The 17,640-nt window shown below is 45.8% G+C and overlaps 1 protein-coding gene across 2 annotated transcripts; it reads left to right on the top strand.

Moving 5' to 3' along the window:
- The first annotated feature begins 921 nt into the window (after positions 1–921).
- Positions 922–15,885, top strand: NPM2 (nucleophosmin/nucleoplasmin 2). Of its 2 annotated transcripts, none has more exons than XM_039243785.1 (9): positions 922–969; positions 1,395–1,484; positions 1,586–1,671; positions 1,821–1,946; positions 13,408–13,498; positions 14,271–14,452; positions 14,633–14,667; positions 15,489–15,522; positions 15,604–15,885. In XM_039243785.1, exons 2-9 carry the CDS (start codon positions 1,427–1,429, stop codon positions 15,646–15,648), a joined length of 657 nt encoding a protein of 218 aa, XP_039099716.1. In that variant the 5' UTR covers positions 922–969; positions 1,395–1,426; the 3' UTR covers positions 15,649–15,885. The 2 variants fall into 2 exon arrangements, with proteins under 2 accessions (XP_039099716.1, XP_039099715.1); XM_039243784.1 differs by lacking the exon at positions 922–969 and adding an exon at positions 1,050–1,106.
- Positions 15,886–17,640: the final 1,755 nt, after the last annotated feature.

Here is a 17,640-nt window from a genome sequence, read left to right as displayed (position 1 = left end):
CAGGTATATACATTTGTCAAAATTCGTCAAATCATACACCTTAAATGAGTGCATTTTTGTATATTTCTCAATAAAGTTGACATGTTAAGACGGAAAAACTAAAAGCTGATTCCTGCACAGCAGAAGCTCCAATCAAGGTTCCCGAGATATACATCCAGTTCCTCTCGCACCATTTTTGGAAAAGACTATCCTTCCCTTATTGAATTACCTTGACACTTCTGTTGAAAAGCCTTTAACCTTACGTGTAGGTGAGAAGTTTCCAGAATGGAAGGGAAGGATAAAGATGCAATGAGATCAACTATACTTCATTTTTTAAAAGGGGTGAGGGGAGGAAGCAAGGAAAAGGAATTCAAAGAGAGAGATCCCTGGTTATTTCTGACTCCCAGAGAGGTCACATGGGCAGAGCTGGACAGAGGGGGGTGTGGCAGGCTGAAGGGCAGCCTCCTCGCCACCCTCCCTCCCCGCAGTGTCCTGTGAACTGCTGTTGGTTAGATGACTGGCCCTGGTGAAGTCACTCACTGTACCCCATGGTGTATTTTCACCAGCTGCCAGAGCTGGTGACCTCTGGTGTCCTAACTCATCCCCACCCCTTCCTGTCCGTGAGAGAAATTCTTCTTCTGGAAACAGGGCTCTTCTCTGGGGCCCACACCCCTGCGAGACTGGCCCCCCTGGCCTTGGAAAAGGCCCGCACCGAGGCGGGTACGAAAAAAGGAAGGCGTCGAGCAGGAAGAAGCCTTAATGCTGCTTCCACTGGGTGGCAAAGCAAGCCCAAGCTAGGCGCTCCCACCCCGTACGCCCCGGTGAATCCCCAGGGGCCATGAAGCTGGTGCTCACAGCGCGGTCCCGGACCCGCGGCAACCACCTCACCTGGAAGCCCGTTAGAAACACAAATTACCTCGGCCCCACCCAGCCCTCCACGACCGGAAACCGCGGCGCCGGGCCGGCGTGGTGCTTTAACGAGCCCTCCAGGTGCGCCGAGGCACGGAGAGCCTCGAATGGAGGAGCGGAGTGGGGAAAGGAGGGCCTCTCCTTTAAGACGGAGCGGACGCCCCGCTGCCGCCCCTTCCCGGGCCTCCTAACAGCCTGCAGCCGGCGGCGGCCCTCAGGTGGGGCTGCGAGGAGGCGGGAGTCAGGGAGCCCGAGGCGCCCCGCGAGCGGGGCCGGTGGAGGCGGAGGCGGGCTGGCGAACGGGTCTGGCCGCAGGGGGCGTACAGCCGGGACCGCGACGGCGCCCCGCACTTTGCAGCGCGAGCGACCGAAGCGCCGGGGCCCGCCGCACGGCTGGCTGCGGGCCGCCGGGCCGTCCAGGGGCTCGGAATCGGGGCGGCCGGCCGGGATGCGGGCGGGAGCGGGGACCCGGGCCTCGCCTCACCGCGGGCGCCCCTTCCTCACAGCCGCCGGGACCCGGGCTCCGGCGCCCAGAGTCATGAACCGCAGCAGCACGAGCAGCGCGGCCGAGAAGGCGCCCACAGCCGTGCTCTGGGGTGAGTGGGGGCCCGGTGGGTGGAGGGTGGGGAGGGCGGCGGCGGAGAAACGGGGAGCCTCCCTGAGCCCGCCTGGCCTCCTCGCCCCCCTCCTACCGCAGGCTGTGAGCTAAACCAGGACAGGCGGACTTGGACCGTCAGACCGCAGAAGGAAGGGAAGCAGGACTGTAAGCTGTTGCTCAGTACGGTGGGTGCCCCGGCCCCCAGCAGCGGGTGGTACGGTGCGGCCGGGAGGGACGTGGGCGGCTCGGGGGAGCAGGCGCGTCTCTCGGGCCCCCGCAGGCGGAACAGGGCTGCCCTCCGGCGGTGAGGTGGCCCGTCTCCCACCGCCCTCAGATTTGCTTGGGGGAGAAAGCCAAAGAAGAGATGAATCTCGTGGAAATCCTGCCCGCAGCCGGCCAGGAAGACAAGAAGACCAAGCCCGTCACCATCGCCTCTCTCCAGGCGTCGGTGCTGCCCATGGTGAGCCTGGGTGGGCGTCGACAGACACAAAGGCGGGGTACGCCAGGGGCCCATATAGCCCTTGGACTGAGGAGTCAGAGAGCCCCGTTTCCATCCCAGCTCCCTCTTGACTAGCTTGGGCAAGTAACCCCTCTTCAAAATCACGTTTTGAAACCTTCTGATGCTGGAGACAGGACACGTTGATGACTTCCAACTTGACTGTGTGTCCAGAAATTCTCTCATCTCTAATAATTCATCTTGAGTTCTCTATGCATAAGTCATCACTGTTAATGACAGTTTCTGTGTCTTTTTTTTTTTTTTTTTTTAATTCTACCACCCTGTCTAGGACCTCCAGTGTAATATTGGGGAAGATTGTAATGGTAGATGTCCTTGTTCCTTTCTTGACATATATATGTGTATTTTTAAAGGAATGCTTCTAAATGTTTCTCCATTAAGAGTGGCACACCTGGTAGACACGCTTTAGAACCTCTCTTAATCTCACCGTTTGCTCCTCTCCTCTCCCTGACCCTGCTCAAACCACACTAGCTTTCTTGATGGTACCCTGAAAATTCCAAACCTACCCCCGCCTGGGACTCTTATTTATTGTTCCCCATGCTAGGAATTCACTTGCCCCTCACTTCAGCCCTTGCTCTTACGTCATCTCACTGAAGAAGTCTCTCCCAGGGCGCCTGGGTGGCTCAGCTGGTTGGGCTCTCAATCTTGACTCAGGTCTATAGTCTCAGTCGTGAGCTGGGGCACTGTGTCTGACATGAATCCTACTTCAAAAAAAAAAAGTCCTCCATGACCACAGACCACATCCCCTCTTCCTACCCTTCCATAACCGCTTTTCCCCCATGGAACCCATCACTGGCTTCCGTTTTCATATGTGCCTTGTCTTTCTCCCCAGCCAGGATACAAGCTCCAAGACAGCAAGGACTTTGCCTCTTTCATTTACTGCCTTATCCATAGTGCCTAGATAGTAGTATATTATGGCATATTGTAGAAACTGGCGTATTGTAGAAACTCAACATCTAATGAGTGAGTAAGGAAGTGAACAAACTTTGTGGGACTGGTTTGATTCTAAACTGTTGTCATTTAAGTTTTAGGTCTAGATGTTTAAATTTCTTTGAGTCAGTTTTTATATCAGCTTTATTGAGATATAATTTACATATAATAAGATCCATCAATGTTAAGTATACTACTTGATGCATTTGACAAATTTTGTAACTATCACTGCAGTCAAGGTAGAGAAAATCTCCTCTGCCCCCCACCAAAATCTCCTCATGCCTCTTTGCAGTCAGCTCTTTCCAACCATCACTGCATTCGGCAACCACTGATCTACTTTCACTATCTTCTGTTTGTCTAGAATTTCATTTATTTATTTTTAAAAATTTTTTAATGTTTTATTTATTTCTGAGAGAGAGAGCAGGGGAGGGGCAGAGAGAGACAGAAACACAGAATCTGAAGCAGGCTCCAGGTTCTAAGCTGTCAGCACAGAGCCCGATGCAGGGCTCGAACCCACAAACCTTGAGATCATGACCTGAGCCAAAGTCAGACGCTTATCCGACTGAGCCACCCAGGTGTCCCTAGAATTTCATTTAAAGGGACTCGTGTAATACATAGTCTCTAGTACCTGGTTTTTTTCCATTTAGCATAATGCTTTTGAGATTTATCCATGTTGGTGGTGAAACAGAAATGGGCTCCTTTTTTATATCTAAATAACATTCTCTTCTACAAATACATATATATGTCAAGATTTATTTATTCATTTACTAGATAACAGACATTTGGATCGTTTCTAGTTTTTTGTTTATTTTTTCTTTCTTTTTTTTTTTTACAAATAGTTTATTGTCAAATTAGTTTCCACTATTTTTTCATTTTTGAGAGAGAGTGTGAGCAAGGGAGGGGCAGAGAGAGGGGGGGACAGAGGATCCCAAGCAGGCTCCATGCTGACAGCAGAGCTGTTAGGGCTCAAATTCTGAAGTCAGACATTCAACCGACTGAGCCTCCCAGGCGCCCTGGGTAGTTTCTAGTTATACTATGAATAAAGCTCCCATGAAATTTGAGTGTATTTGTATGCACATATGTTTTTATTTCTCTTGTGTAAATACCTAGGAGTAAAACTGCAGGATCATTAGTAAGCATATGTTAAACTTTATTTCCCCCCTCCCATCCTCTTGCATATGTTAAATCTTACAGACCACTGCCAAATTATTTTCCAAATTACTACACCATTTCACATTCCAACCAGTTGTTCCACATCCTCACCAACTCTTTGCATTGTCAACCTTAATTTTAGCCATTCATAAATTTAGCCGTATGTATAGTGGCATCTCAGTGTGGTTATTATTTATATTTCTTTGATGACTAGTGATATTGAACATCTTGTTGTTTGGTCATTTGATACCTTTTTTAAAATGCCTGTTTAGATGTTTTGCCCATTTTTAGTCAAGTTATTCTTGATTGAGTTATATCTTATTGAGTTATAAAAGTTTTTTGTATATTTTGGATATAATTCTTTCATCAAAAATATTTATTTCAAATATTTTCTGCTAGTACATGGCTTGCCTTTTCATTCATAATAATTTCTTTGGGGGTGCCTGGGTGGCTCAGTTAGTTGGGCATCTGACTTTGGCTCAGGTCATGACCACACGGTTCGTGGGTTCAAGCCCTGCATTGGGCTCTGTGCTGACAGCTTAGAGCCTGGAGCCTATCTTCAGATTCTGTGTCTCCCTCTTTCTCCTACCCTCCCCTGCTCATGCTGTCTGTCTGTCTGTCTGTCTGTCTGTCTCTCTCTCAAAAATAAATAAAAACATTAAAAAATTAAAAAAAAATAATTTCTTTGAGGAGCACAAGTTTTTAATTTTTATAAAGTCCAATTTGGCATTTTTTTCTCTTATGGTTCTTTCTTTTTTTTTTTTTTCCCTGAGAAACCATTCCCTGACTAAGGTCGCAAATGCCTTTTTCTAAGTTTTCTTCTAGAAGTGCTATTGTTTAAGCTCTTATATTTAAGTCTGTGTGTTCCTCCCTTTCCAGATAATTTTTTGTATGGTATAAAGTAAGTATAGAGAAACACTTTTTTTTTTCCAAGCTAATACCCAATGCTCTAGCACTACTTTTTTTTTTTTTTTTAAGACTATCCTTTCACTATACAATTATGTTGGCATTTTGCCATAAATCAATTGCCTATGTATGTATGCATGTATTTCTGTATTTTTTTCATTGGTTTGTATTTTTACCTTTACCCTCATGACAGACTGATTTGATTATTATAGTTTTATAGTTAGTCTTAAAATTAGTGTGAGTCTTCCAGCTTTGTTTTTCTTTTCTAAAATTGTGTTGGCAGGGGCGCCTGGGTGGCTTAGTCGGTTAAGAGTCCGACTTTTGCTTAGGTCATGATCTCTTGGTTCGTGGGTTCTAGCCCCGCGTCGGGCTCTGCTGACTGCCAGCTCAGAGCCTGGAGCCTGTTTCAGTCTGTGACTCCCTCTCTCTCTGACCCTCCCCCGTTCAAGCTGTCTCTCTCTCTCCTAGAAATAAATAAAACATTAAAAAAATTAAAAAAAATTAAAAATAAAATTGTGTTGGCAATTTTAGGTCCTGAGCATTTCCATATAGATTTCAAAATAGGCTTTCTTTAAAAATCAGTCTGTTGGGATTGTGACTGAGATTGTATTGAATCTATAGACTACTTTGTGGTGATTGGCATCTTAACAATTTTTAGTCATTAATAATTGAACATATGTTTCTGTATTTGTTTAAATCTTTCACTTTTTCCTCTAATGTACATCTTTAACTTTTCCTACTAGTATTTTGTAGTTTTCAGGGAACTTGAAATTTGTAAGATCTACCCCAACATACTGCATGATTTTAGGTGCTATTGAAAATGGTATTAACGTATTTATTGAAAGATAATTCACATGCCACAAACTTAACCTATTACAATGTATAGATGGTTAAGTAAATTAAGAATTGTATGACCATCACAGTCTAAATATAGAGCATTCTCCTCACCCCCAAAAGTAACTCCATACCTACTAGCAGTCACTCCCCATTTCCCACACTCACCCGCAGCACTAGACAACTGTTCATCTATTTTCTGTCTCTCTATGTTTGCCTATTCTGGACAGTTCATATAAGTGGAATCACAAAATGTGTGATCTTTTGTGACTACTCCTTTCACATAGCATAATGTTTTTTTAAATAGTTTTTTGGGGGTTTGGGGGTTTTATTTTTAGAGAGAGAGAGAGAGAGAGGCAGAGCATGAGCAGGGGAGGGGCAGAGAGCAGAAGACACAGAATTTGAGGCAGGCTCCAGGTTCTGAGCTGTCAGCACAGAGGCCCACATGGGGCTCGAACTCGCGAACTGCGAGATCATGACCTTAGCCAAAGTCAGATGCTTAACCGACTACTTTATTTCTTTTTATTGCCAAATAATACTCATCATATGGATATATATGAAATCATCCATTCAGCAGTTGATAGATGCTTGTTTTATGTCTACCTTTTGTCTATTATGAATGCTATTATGAACATTCATGTACAAACCTTTGGACATGTTTTCATTGCTCTCGAGCATATCTCTGGGAGTGCAATTGCTAGGTCATATGGTAGCTTTACATATATAACATATTGAGAAACTGCCAATTAGTTTCCAACATAGTCACACCATTTTATGATTACATGATCATTATAGACAACAGCAAGTATTGTAAGGATGTGGGAAAAATGGAATCTTCATATACTGTTGGTGGGATCGTAAAATGGTGTGACTATGTTGGAATTCATATGAGGATGACGAAGTTCTCTTCTGGTTCTAATTTGTTGAGATATTTTATCATGAATGGTTGTTGAGTTTTGTCCAGGAATTCTTTTCTGCATTTATTAAGGGGATTTTTTCCCCTTAATTATGTAGCAAATTACATTTATTTTTTTCAAAAATTTTAAATTAATTTTTATGTTTGGGGCGCCTGGGTGGCTCAGTCAGTTGAGCATCCGACTTCGGCTCAGGTCATGATTTCATGGTTCGTGTGTTCGAGCCCCATGTCGGGCTCTATGCTGACGTCTAGTTTAGAGCCTGGAGCTTGTTTCAGATTCTGTGTCTCCCTCTCTCTCTGACCCTCTCCTGCTCATGCTGTCTGTCTGTCCCTGCTTCTCTCATCTCCACTGAGAAATCCAAGTACAGGCTTCTTAATGGTGTTCGAACCTATACATTTTGTCTCCCTGATATATCAGTTACCAAAATAAATGTGTTAAAAATTCCTATTTTGATTGTGGATTTTCAGTGGATTCCTCTTAAAATTTTATTGTTTGCTTTATATATATTTTTAATTGAATTTTTTAATCTTTATTTTTGAGAGAGAGAGAGAGAGAGCATGAACAGAGGAGGGGCAGAGAGAGAGGGAGATGAAGCAGGCTCCAGGCTCTGAGCTGTCAGCACAAAGCCCAACACAGGGCTCAAACTCACAAACTATGAGATCATGACCCGAGCTGAAATTGGATGCTAAGCTGGCTGAGCCACCTGGGCTCCCTGTATTTTTAGAATTTTTAAAGATAATTATAGATTCACATAGGGCTATAAGAAATAAGACAGATTTTGCCCAGTTTTTCCCAAAGGTAACATTTTGCAAAAACTGTAATGTAACATTGAAATGAGGCTGTTGACATTGATATAACCCAGCCATCTTGTTCTATACGATTTCATTACCTAAGTTCATATATTTAGCACCACAGCCAAGAGACTGAACAGGGATCCCTCATGTTGCCCTCTATAACCACTCCCACCTCCCTTCTGCCTCTTGTTCTATCCCTAAGCAGTCACCAACCTGTCCACCTGTTCATTTTATAAAATTTTGTCCTAGAAGTAGTTTCATACATCTGTAACATTTTTGGAACTGGCTTTTTTTTCCCCTCAGCATAATTCTCTGAAGTTTTATCCAAATTATTATGGTATTCTTCTTATTCCTGAGTAATATTCCATGGTATATCTTTACCACAGTCCAACCATTCATCTGTGGAATAACTGAGCTGATTCCACTCTGGGGCTATTAGGAATAAAGCTGCTATGAACATTTATGTAAAAAAAAAATTATGTCAGCCTAAGTTTTCATTTCTTTAGGGTAAATCCCCAGGAGTACAATTGCTGGGTCATATAGTGGTTTCATGCTTACTTTATTAAAATGCCAAACTGTTTTCAAAAGTGGCTGTACCATTTTACATTTCTACCAGCAATGCATGAAGTGATTGACTTTTTCTGCATCCTCACCAACATTTAATATTGTCTTTATTTTTCATAGCCTTTCTGAAATATGTGTAGTGATATCTCATAGTGCTTTTAAGTTGCATTTCCCTAATAGCTAATGATGTTGAACATCTTTCGTGTGTCTGTCTGCCATCTGTATATTCAGTAAAATGTCTGTTCATGTCTTTTACCCATTTTTTACTTGGATTGTTTCATTACCATTGAGGTTTGCTAATTCTTTTTATATTCTAGACACTCATCCTTTGTCAAGCCTATAGTTTGCAAATATTTTCAGCCCCAGTCTATAACTTCTCGTTTTATCTTTTCCAGTGAACCTCTATGGAACAAAACATTTTTAATTTTGATGAGATGCATTTTATCAGTTTTCCTTTCATGACTTTTGGTGCTAAGTCTAAGAACTCTTTGGCTGGTCCAAGATCACAAAGATATTCTCTGTTTTGTTTTGTTTCGTTTTGTTTTTGTCCAAATGCCTTATGGTTTTATGTTTTACATTTAAGTCCATGATCTGTTTAGAGTTAATTGTTGTATAAGCTGTGGGGTTTAGGTCAAGCTTCATTTCTTTGCCTGTGGACATCCAGTTGCTTCAGCACTATTTGTTGAACAAGCTGTCCTTCCTCCCTTAACTGATTTTGCACCTTTATCAATAATCAGTTGCACATATTTGTGTGGCCCTATTTCTGGATCTTCTATTTCATTAATCTTTGTGTCTCTCCTTCAGTCTTGATACTGTAACTGTAGTTTTATGGATGTTTAGACTACGTTGTTGGGGCATATAATTTAAAGAATTATCTTCCTGGTAAACCAATTTAGCATTATGTGATGATCTCCTTTATCCGTAAAATGCTTATTGAATTAAAGCTTATATCATCTGCTATTAGTTTGTTCTCCAGTTTTCTCTCAATATACATTTTCCTTTATTCTTTAGTAATGGAATTTATGACTTTTAGCTGACCACAGACTACCAAGAATAAGTCAGGCATGGCCATGAAGTTCTGGTCAATGGAATATGAGCAGAAGTGGTAAAGCATCCTTAAAGGGAGATCAAGCGACCACTTTTATCCCTTCCTTCTTCTTGCTGGCTGGAATATGGATGTGATGGCTAGAATGTGAGCAGCCATCCTGGGCCAGAAGGTGGAAGCCATGTACTAAGAATGGTGGAGCAACACAGTACAGAGAGCCTGGATCCCCGGTGATTGAGGGGCAATATACCCACAGCTGACTGCTTATGTCTGGATTTCGTTTTTGTGATGAACAAACAAGCTTCTAGCTTTTGTAAGCCACTGTTAATTGCTGCTTGTTACCAAGCCTAATCCTAACAAATACAGACAGCTTAATTTTTGTAAAGACTTTTTTAGGTGTACAAGAAAATGGAGAGGAAGGTACATGCAGAGACTTGCCATATACCACCTGCCCCCACACATACACAGCCTCCCCCGTTATCAACATCACTCACCAGATGGTACAACTAGCTTCATATTTGTTTTAATTAGGTGTGCTTGTGGTAACAGAGACCCAACTACAGGGACCCAGACACATCTGAGATTCATTTCTGTCTTGGATAGAAGAAATCCAGGGCTGGTGAGATGACTACATAGCCACCAAAGACCAAGTCTTCTCTTTCTCTTGTCCTTGATTCAAAGCTTCCATCCACAGGATCACCTTACAGCCCAAGAAGGCTGCTGCAACCCCAACACTTTTGCATTTAGGGTAATAGACAAGAAGAAACAGAGACCAAAGGGGCTTTTCTTACTTCTCTGCCTCTTAAAGGAGGCTTCACACAGGCACCACCCACCAAATTCTGCTTACAACTCACTGGTCCAGAAATCAGTAACACAGTCACAGCCAGCTGCACAGGAAAGTGGGGAATACGGTCTATGGCAAGTACTGTATTTGAATAATATCAGGGCACTGATATTATGGGAAAAAGGAAGAATGGATATTGGATAAGCAATGAGAAGCCCCTGCCACATCTGGCAAATATGTCTCCACATCTTGACTGCAACATTTCTGTGCTTATGTTTTAGGCATGTATCATATAAGCAGTAAGTTAATTAAACTTTGTTTTAATCTATATGGCCAATAACATGTTTATGTTTACTGTGATGCTGTCATACTTGGATTTATTTGTAACCTGTACTTTGTGCTTCTGTGTTCATTGCTTTTTCATTTTTTTCTTCTTTCTCCTTTTTCTGTCTTTTATTAGATTAAGGTTTCTTTCCCCCTTTTCCTTTCTACTAGTTTGGAAGCTGTAGAATCTCCCTCTACTTTTTAGTAGTTAACCTTAATTTTTTTTTTTAACAATCATGCAAGAGCAGTCTAAAATTAATGCTTTATTCCTCTCCTCCAGACAATCCAGGGAACTTTTCTGAGTACCCTCTTAACCAGCATGTTGTTTGTTATCATGCAGTGTTTTAGCTTCAACTTGCTGTAAACCCACTCAATACGAGTCATTACTAGTACTATTTTATTTTACAGTAATGCTTACTTGGACTTGTCTTTGTTGCCCAAGTTGCTTGCTCACCACTGCTGCTTGTATCCACTTCCTTCTCAATTCAACTGTCATCTTTTTGAGATCTCTTTTAATAGGTGTGGGAGTAGTGAACTTACTTGGGCTCTGCCTGAAAATATCTTTATTTTACTCTCATTCCTTCATGATAGTTTGTGTATAATTCTGTACAGAGAGGTAATTTCCCTCAAAACACTGAAGATGTCATTCTCTTCTTCTGTTTCCTGATGTTGCTGTTGAAACCCTCGGTCTGTCTGGCTATTGTTCTTTTTTGGGAATCTGTCTTTCTTCTCTGGTTTGTCTTAAGATAACCTCTTTGTTTTTGCTATATACCATTTCACTATGGGATGTGCAGATGTACATTTACTTTTATTTCTCTATTCAGGACTTAGGTTTCCAGGACATGAGGATCTGTGTCTTTGGTTGTTTCTAGAAGCTCTTGGCTATCACTTTGCACATTGATTATGTTGTTTCTAGTCCCTTACTGTGGTTAGATGCATGTTGGATCTCATTCTGTCCTCCGTATCTCTCAGCCTCTCCTTCATATTTTGTTCATCTGTGTCTCTGTGCTATGTACTGGGTTGTTTCTTCACAGCATGGTTCTAGTTTATTGATCCTTGCTTTGCTGGTATATTCTGCTTTTTGACCATTTGTTCAGTCTAGAAGTTGCATTTGGTTCTTGTTATGCCTAATACTTTGTTCTTATGGTTCTGATTCCTACTTCTATGTTCATTTGACTTCCATCAACCTATGTTGTAACTGCTAGACTGTTGTTCTTTTCTCTCCGGCTCTTGGCTGCACCCGTCTGCAGTCCTCTCATTTCCTTCTGCTCACTCTAGCAGGACAGTGCCTTGTAGGTTTTATCATTTTACACAGTGAGGCATCTTCTGGGTTTTGCTGTTTTCTCTGAGAGAATTCCGTGTGAGGAAAATTGACAGTGCCCGAAGGGGGTGGTTTTGCCTTTGTGCCTGCTGTTGGCCCCAGGACTTACCAGCCTGGGAGCCTGGGGTCTGTTGGCTTGGCAGTGCCCCCCAAGTGAATTCAGGCTTGGTGTGAGTGGCAGGTACAGCCATGGTCTTTTAGGTTCTCACAGGAGACTTCTTTTATCCCACGTGCATTTCCTTATTCCCTTCCTTCAGTGGAGGGTAGCTCCTTGTGGGTGGGTTTGGGATTCTTCAGTTCCCTGTCCTCGCCCCTGACCCTGGATCTCCTTCCTGACGTGTACCTGTGGAGGACCCCAGCCCCCAATCAGCGGGCCCCGTGACCTGTCTCCTGTCTGTAAGTGTATGTTCAAACCTGAGGCCGGGGCTGTTTTCAGGCACATTTTCCCTTCAGCCGCCACAGCGCCCTCCTTTCTGGGGCACGGGGCATTTTCCTTCTGTCCTGCTGTTCATCCAGGCAGCAAAAACATTGGAATACATTTTATCCAGCATTTCTAGGCATTGGTGGCTACAGAGTTTCAGTTTTCGCTTATCTCCTTCCTGTTTGAGCCAGAAACTGTAATTTCCCTAAGCCTCTGTTTCCTCCTCTATAAAGGAATAGCACCTCCATCATGGACATGTTGTGAGGGGTTAAAAGAGGAAAGCAGGTAAAATGCTTAGCATGGGGCCTGGCACCATAGGAAGTCAGTAAATATGAGTATCTTCATTGATACAGTAGAAAATTTGGAAAGTTTGGAGATGTATCAGGAAAAACCGTACTGTCCACTGGAAATTATGGATTTCCATATGGATTTCGCACTTAATAGAATTCTAACTATTCATATGTATATCTACACATGTAAGACAAAAGTAGTACTGTACATACAACTTTGCATCTGCTTTTCTCATTTGATTAGTGTCTTATTCGGGTTCATCCACCACAATGAAGTACCAGAGTGAGGGACTTAACACACATCTATCTTGTCACAGTTCTGGAGGCTGAAACTCTGAGACCAGGGTGCCAGCGTGGTCAGATTTGGGTAGGGACCACTCTCCTAGCTTGCAGATGGCCACCTGCTGTCTGTGTCCTCATGACAGAGAGACAGAGACAGAGAGAAGTCTCTGGTCTTCTTTACAAGGGCACCAGTCCCATCACGAGGGCCCAGCTCTCATGACCTCATCTAACCCTAATTACTTCCCAAAGGCCTCATCTCCAGATACTATCACACTGGAGGTTAGGGCTTCAAATAAGAATTTGGGGGCCACGGGGGCAACTGGATAGCTCAGTGAAACATGTGACTTTAGCTCAGGTCATGATCTCACAGCTTGTGGGTTTGAGCCCCACAGCAGGCTCTGTGCTGACAACTCAGAGCCTAGAACCTGCTTTAGAATCTGTGTTTCCATCTCTCTCTGCCCCTTCCTCTCTCTCTCTCTCTCTCTCTCTCTGTCTCTGTCTTTCAAAAATAAACATTAAAAATTTTTTAAGAATTTTGGGGACACAATTTAATCTGTAGCTATCAGACTTCTCTAACAGCTGCCCCTCAGCTTAGAAGCCTGTCTGTGATCTTTTAACAAGAATAGGATTATCAGATTCAGTCTTTTCCATTTGAATCCACCTCAACAGGAAGGGCCAAGGGCTTGATAACACAGTGAGGTCCAGAGAACCTGTGAAGTGTGTGTACTTGGGGTCTAGGGAATAAATTCTGAGTGTTTCTGCCGGAGACCAGCCCCCAGGCAGGTGCCAGGCCTGAGTGAGCCCATCTTCTCTGCTCCCGCCCCTATGTCCTTCCCTCTGCAGGTCATGATGGGATTGGAGCTTTCTCCTCCAGTCACTTTCCAGCTCCGGGCTGGCTCTGGACCTGTGTTCCTCAGTGGCCAGGAATGTTATGGTAAGTCAGAGCTTGGACCTGAGGAGGGTCTGACTACAGTGCCTCACAGGGCACCAAGGATGGAACAGGTATTCTTGAATTATTAGAGAAAACCTCCAAAGGCACCGTGACTACTGGCAGCCTGGACTGGAAGTTCTCCTTACCTCTCCGCTGTGTCCTCTGTGGGCCACAGTCCTCTTGCCTGGGACACGAGGGTGGGGGTGGACTTGGTTTCATCCTCAAAGAGCCGCTGTGAGGAGTAAATGGGATCCTCAGGGAGAAGCAGTCTGCATGACTTAGTACTAGCCTGCACGTAAAATGTTTGGTGCCGTGAAGTACGTAGCTGGAGGAGCGATATGGACTCTAGCAAATCATGTGCTGTTGACTCTCTTAATATCTTTCTCAGCCCAGTTGTGCCTCTGTATCAGGGTACTGTTACCCAAAAACCCTGGCGGGCTCCACTTCCCTTAGGATGAGTCTAAATTCCTTAGGGGCTGTTTCCGTTTCCTCCCTTCCCTCGTGCTCTCCGCCCACCTTCACACTCCTCTGACTCCCTCCCAGCCAGAGCCACAGCTTGCCACCTCCCTGCCATCCTCTGCCACCCCAGCTTTCTGGGGTCCCGGACCTCTCACCCCACCCAAGCTTCCACTTTGCCAGAAAGGCCAGAAAGGGTCTGTAGGAGTTAGAAGGTGCTGGCTTCCCCAGGGCAGCTATGAGAGCAAGACCAATAAGGGAGCAGAAGCTAGGCAGGGACCTGAGCTCAGGGTCCCTGCTCCCTTTCATACCCTCATAGACACTTCAGACCCATCCTGGGAGGAGGAGGAGGAGGAGGACGTGGAGGAGGAGGAAGAGGAGGAAGATGACAGCGATGACGACGACGATGATGATGTCGATGTAGATGTGTCCCTAGAGGAGGAGACCCCTATTAAACAAGTCAAGAGGCTGGCATCCCATAAGCACACAGGCACTGCCAAGGTGAGGGAGAGACCGCCTTTCTCCCCTGGCCAGGCTTCTCAGAAACCTTGGCCAGGCCTCCTGAATTGAGTGTGCCTGAGTGTGCAGAGGCCTCAGGCCCCACCAGGTGCTCAGCAGGAGGCTGTTCTGGCCCTGGACCCCGCCCTAACTGTCCCCATACTGCTTGTGTTTGCTTCTCAGAAAAAAAAGGTGGAAAAAGAAGAGGAGGCAGTGAGGTAACTCTTTCCATCTGTTAACGCGGCTGAGATCTTAGAGCTGAGGCCTATAGGGCAAGAAAGAGTCTGGCGTGTGTACACGTGTATGAGCACTCAGGTGTGCTGCTGCTGCTGCTGCTGGCTCACACAGCCTTTCTGGAAGGCATCAAAATATTCTTATCTTCCGACCTAATTCCACTCATGGCAACCCTTTCCCAAGGATCCAATCCAAAATGTAGGGAAAATCATATGCACAAAGAAACTGACCACTGCATTATTCAAGCAGTAGTGAAAAATGGAAGCATTCTAAGTGTCTACCAATATAGTAGATTAAGCTGGGTCACATTTTCCCGGTGGAATGTGACATAATGCCTATGAAGAATATAGCATCCTGGAAAGTGTTTATAGAATTAAAAAGAACAGGATCTTAAATCCTGTTATTTCACATGTTTTTAGAAGAAAAAGCAAAAACTCCTGCAAGGAAACGCACCAAAATGTTAATACTGGTGGGAGGTAAAGAAAACAAGTAATTGAATCTCTGTTTGCTATATTTTGTGCAATGTAGTTAAACATTACTTTTGTAATGAAAAAGACTTATTTGTGATAAATAAAAGAAAGCAGATGGAAGCCTAAGAAGAAAACACCTCTTGCTAAAATAAGAGAGTCAGAGTGGTCCCGGCAGGGGACAGATGGAGAGCCTCCTAGCTCTCCAGATCACAGCCCCTTGCTTTCCTGGAAGTGGCTAGGGCCCTGCTTTCCAGTGGGCACTACTGGTATCCGGCTGAGCTCTCTCTCTTTCCCACCCTCATCTCCTCCCCCGGCCTCATCCCACCCTATTTCAGACCCAGCATTAAAGACAAGAGTCCTGTGAAAAAGGTGAGTGCTGGGAGAAGGGGCTGGTCCTCCCAGGGGCGGAGGGAGGGAGCAGGACACTGGTGCCCTCCCTTCTCTCCATAGGCCAAACTCACACCCAAACCTAAAAAGCCGGGGTCCAAGAAATGAGGAGCCAGGAGTGGCCTGCTGTCATGACCGAGGGAGAGCCAGCTAGAGCACCATGCAGTGTGACCTTCCTCGGGGTGTGCTGTGAGCCCATGTTCCCCCCACCCAACCTCTCTCCGTCTGAGTCTGAATGTGACGGAGCTGTTGGGGGCAACACAAGGGGCCCACATGCCAACTCTTGAGTTTCAGATGGACCTGGAGGGAAGAGCCCTGACCTCAGGGCCCCAATAAAGTTTGCTTTGCCTGGACCTTGTTTCTGACATCTGTTCCCAGGGGCCTGTCCTTCTTGCTGGCTGCAGTGAGCCCGTATGCCCGGCAGAGGGCGGCCATGTGCCAGCACACCCGGACCTGGTGGCCGACCCGCCACCTGGACTGAGGCGCCCCAGCCAGCCAGCTGGGTTCTATTCTGCTATTTTATCTTCCTCTCATGTCCTCAAACTCCCCAAAAAACAAGGGTCTCAACCTTTTGCCCAGCTTCAACTTTGTACCCTTGGCCTGAGGGAGTGAGCTCCACCCATTGTGGGTTTTCCTGTGTCCATCCTCCCTTCTGGCCTGTTTTCCAGGTATAGAGCCAAAGGGCTAGAGCTGCCTGCCCCCTCCGGGAAGGGCCTTGGCCTCTGTCAGACTAGCCTGGGGGTCTTCTCTCCTGGCCCTAATCACATGTGTTCATTGTCAAATGCACAGACAGGACATCCATTGGCACCTCGGAGGCTCAGGCTCCATACTAGTGCTGCTCTCCCAGGCTTGCTTCCTGTTCTGGGTGAGCTCCTGTTCATTTGTGTGAAGATCTGTGTCACACAGGAGCACAGAGGCCTGGACCTTCACGGAAGCCCTCCTAGGCAGGGCAGATGAGGCAGGCCTTGCAGAAGCTGTGGAGGGCCTCTTACAGGAGGTGGACAGGTAAACACTGAACCTTCAAGCTAGGGTTCCGCTGGGGCAGTTCTCAGAGCTATGGGCACAGGCCTCAACAAATTGTTAGGATGAGGCAACAGAGGATTGGCAAGGAGCTGAATGACCCATTGCATGGCTCTGGCCTCCTGCCCTCTCCCAGGCGTGCACAGCCACTTAGGAGCCTGGCTCACCCACTGTGACACACAGATGGCCTCCCCCTGGGGGTTATACTTGCAGGGCCTCTGCTGGGCTTTTCCCTGGCCCTCTCCTGCACCGCCTCCCTGGCCAAACCTAAAGTGGGCCAACGGGGAGATGGCCCTGGCCTCTCTCCAGGGTCCCCAGGCATGGGTTCTGGAAGGTCAGCAACCAGCCTTGTGTGTTCCTGTTCAGCTTCAGTTTCTCTTCATGCTGGAGGAGACTGAGGAGGGTAGGCTAGTATCCTTGCTGCTTGCTTCCTATACCCCAGGACACAGAGGTGGGCACTGGCCCACCCTCGAGCAAATGAGAATGAGCCACTGACCCACGGTCACCCAGAGAGCGACAAGGGACATGGGTTCACATTGGACTCCAGCTGGGAAGCAACCATTTACCATGGCCTCATGCCACAGTGACCCAGGGTAGACAAGACAAATTCTCCACCTTCAAGTCCCCTACAGTCTAGTGGAAACACAAAAGCCAACAACAAAACTTCAGTTACTGTCAAGTGCTTTGAGGGGAGTGAAACAGCACCTTTCCAGCCTGGAATTAGCTTATTAGGAGAGGAGAGAAAGTCCCTCAAAGGAGAAGACTGACAATAAGAGGGCAGCAGGCTCCACGAGTAGCTGGCTGGACACTCCCAGGAGCAGCAACCAAGCAATGCAATGGGCCGCAGGCACAGCAAGCAGAAAGAGGGTTAGTAGGATTCCAGTAAAACGTGCTGGGAGGTAGGCGCTGAGTGCCTTCCAGGACTCACTCTGTAAAGCCTCATTTCTCAGACCTGGAAAACGAGGCACAGACCAGTGAAACGACTTGCCCCCAAGGCCACAGAGCTAGTGGAGGAGTCACGTTCACCACCAGGTAGCCTGGCCCCATAGCTCTTCTCTTGAACCACTCTGGAATGACTGG

This window comes from Hyaena hyaena, unplaced genomic scaffold (assembly GCF_003009895.1).
Source record: "Hyaena hyaena isolate Hyena2069 unplaced genomic scaffold, ASM300989v1 scaffold_230, whole genome shotgun sequence".
NCBI lineage: Eukaryota > Metazoa > Chordata > Mammalia > Carnivora > Hyaenidae > Hyaena > Hyaena hyaena.
Note: the sequence above shows the minus strand (reverse complement) of the source record. Positions and strands in the feature narration are given on the sequence as shown.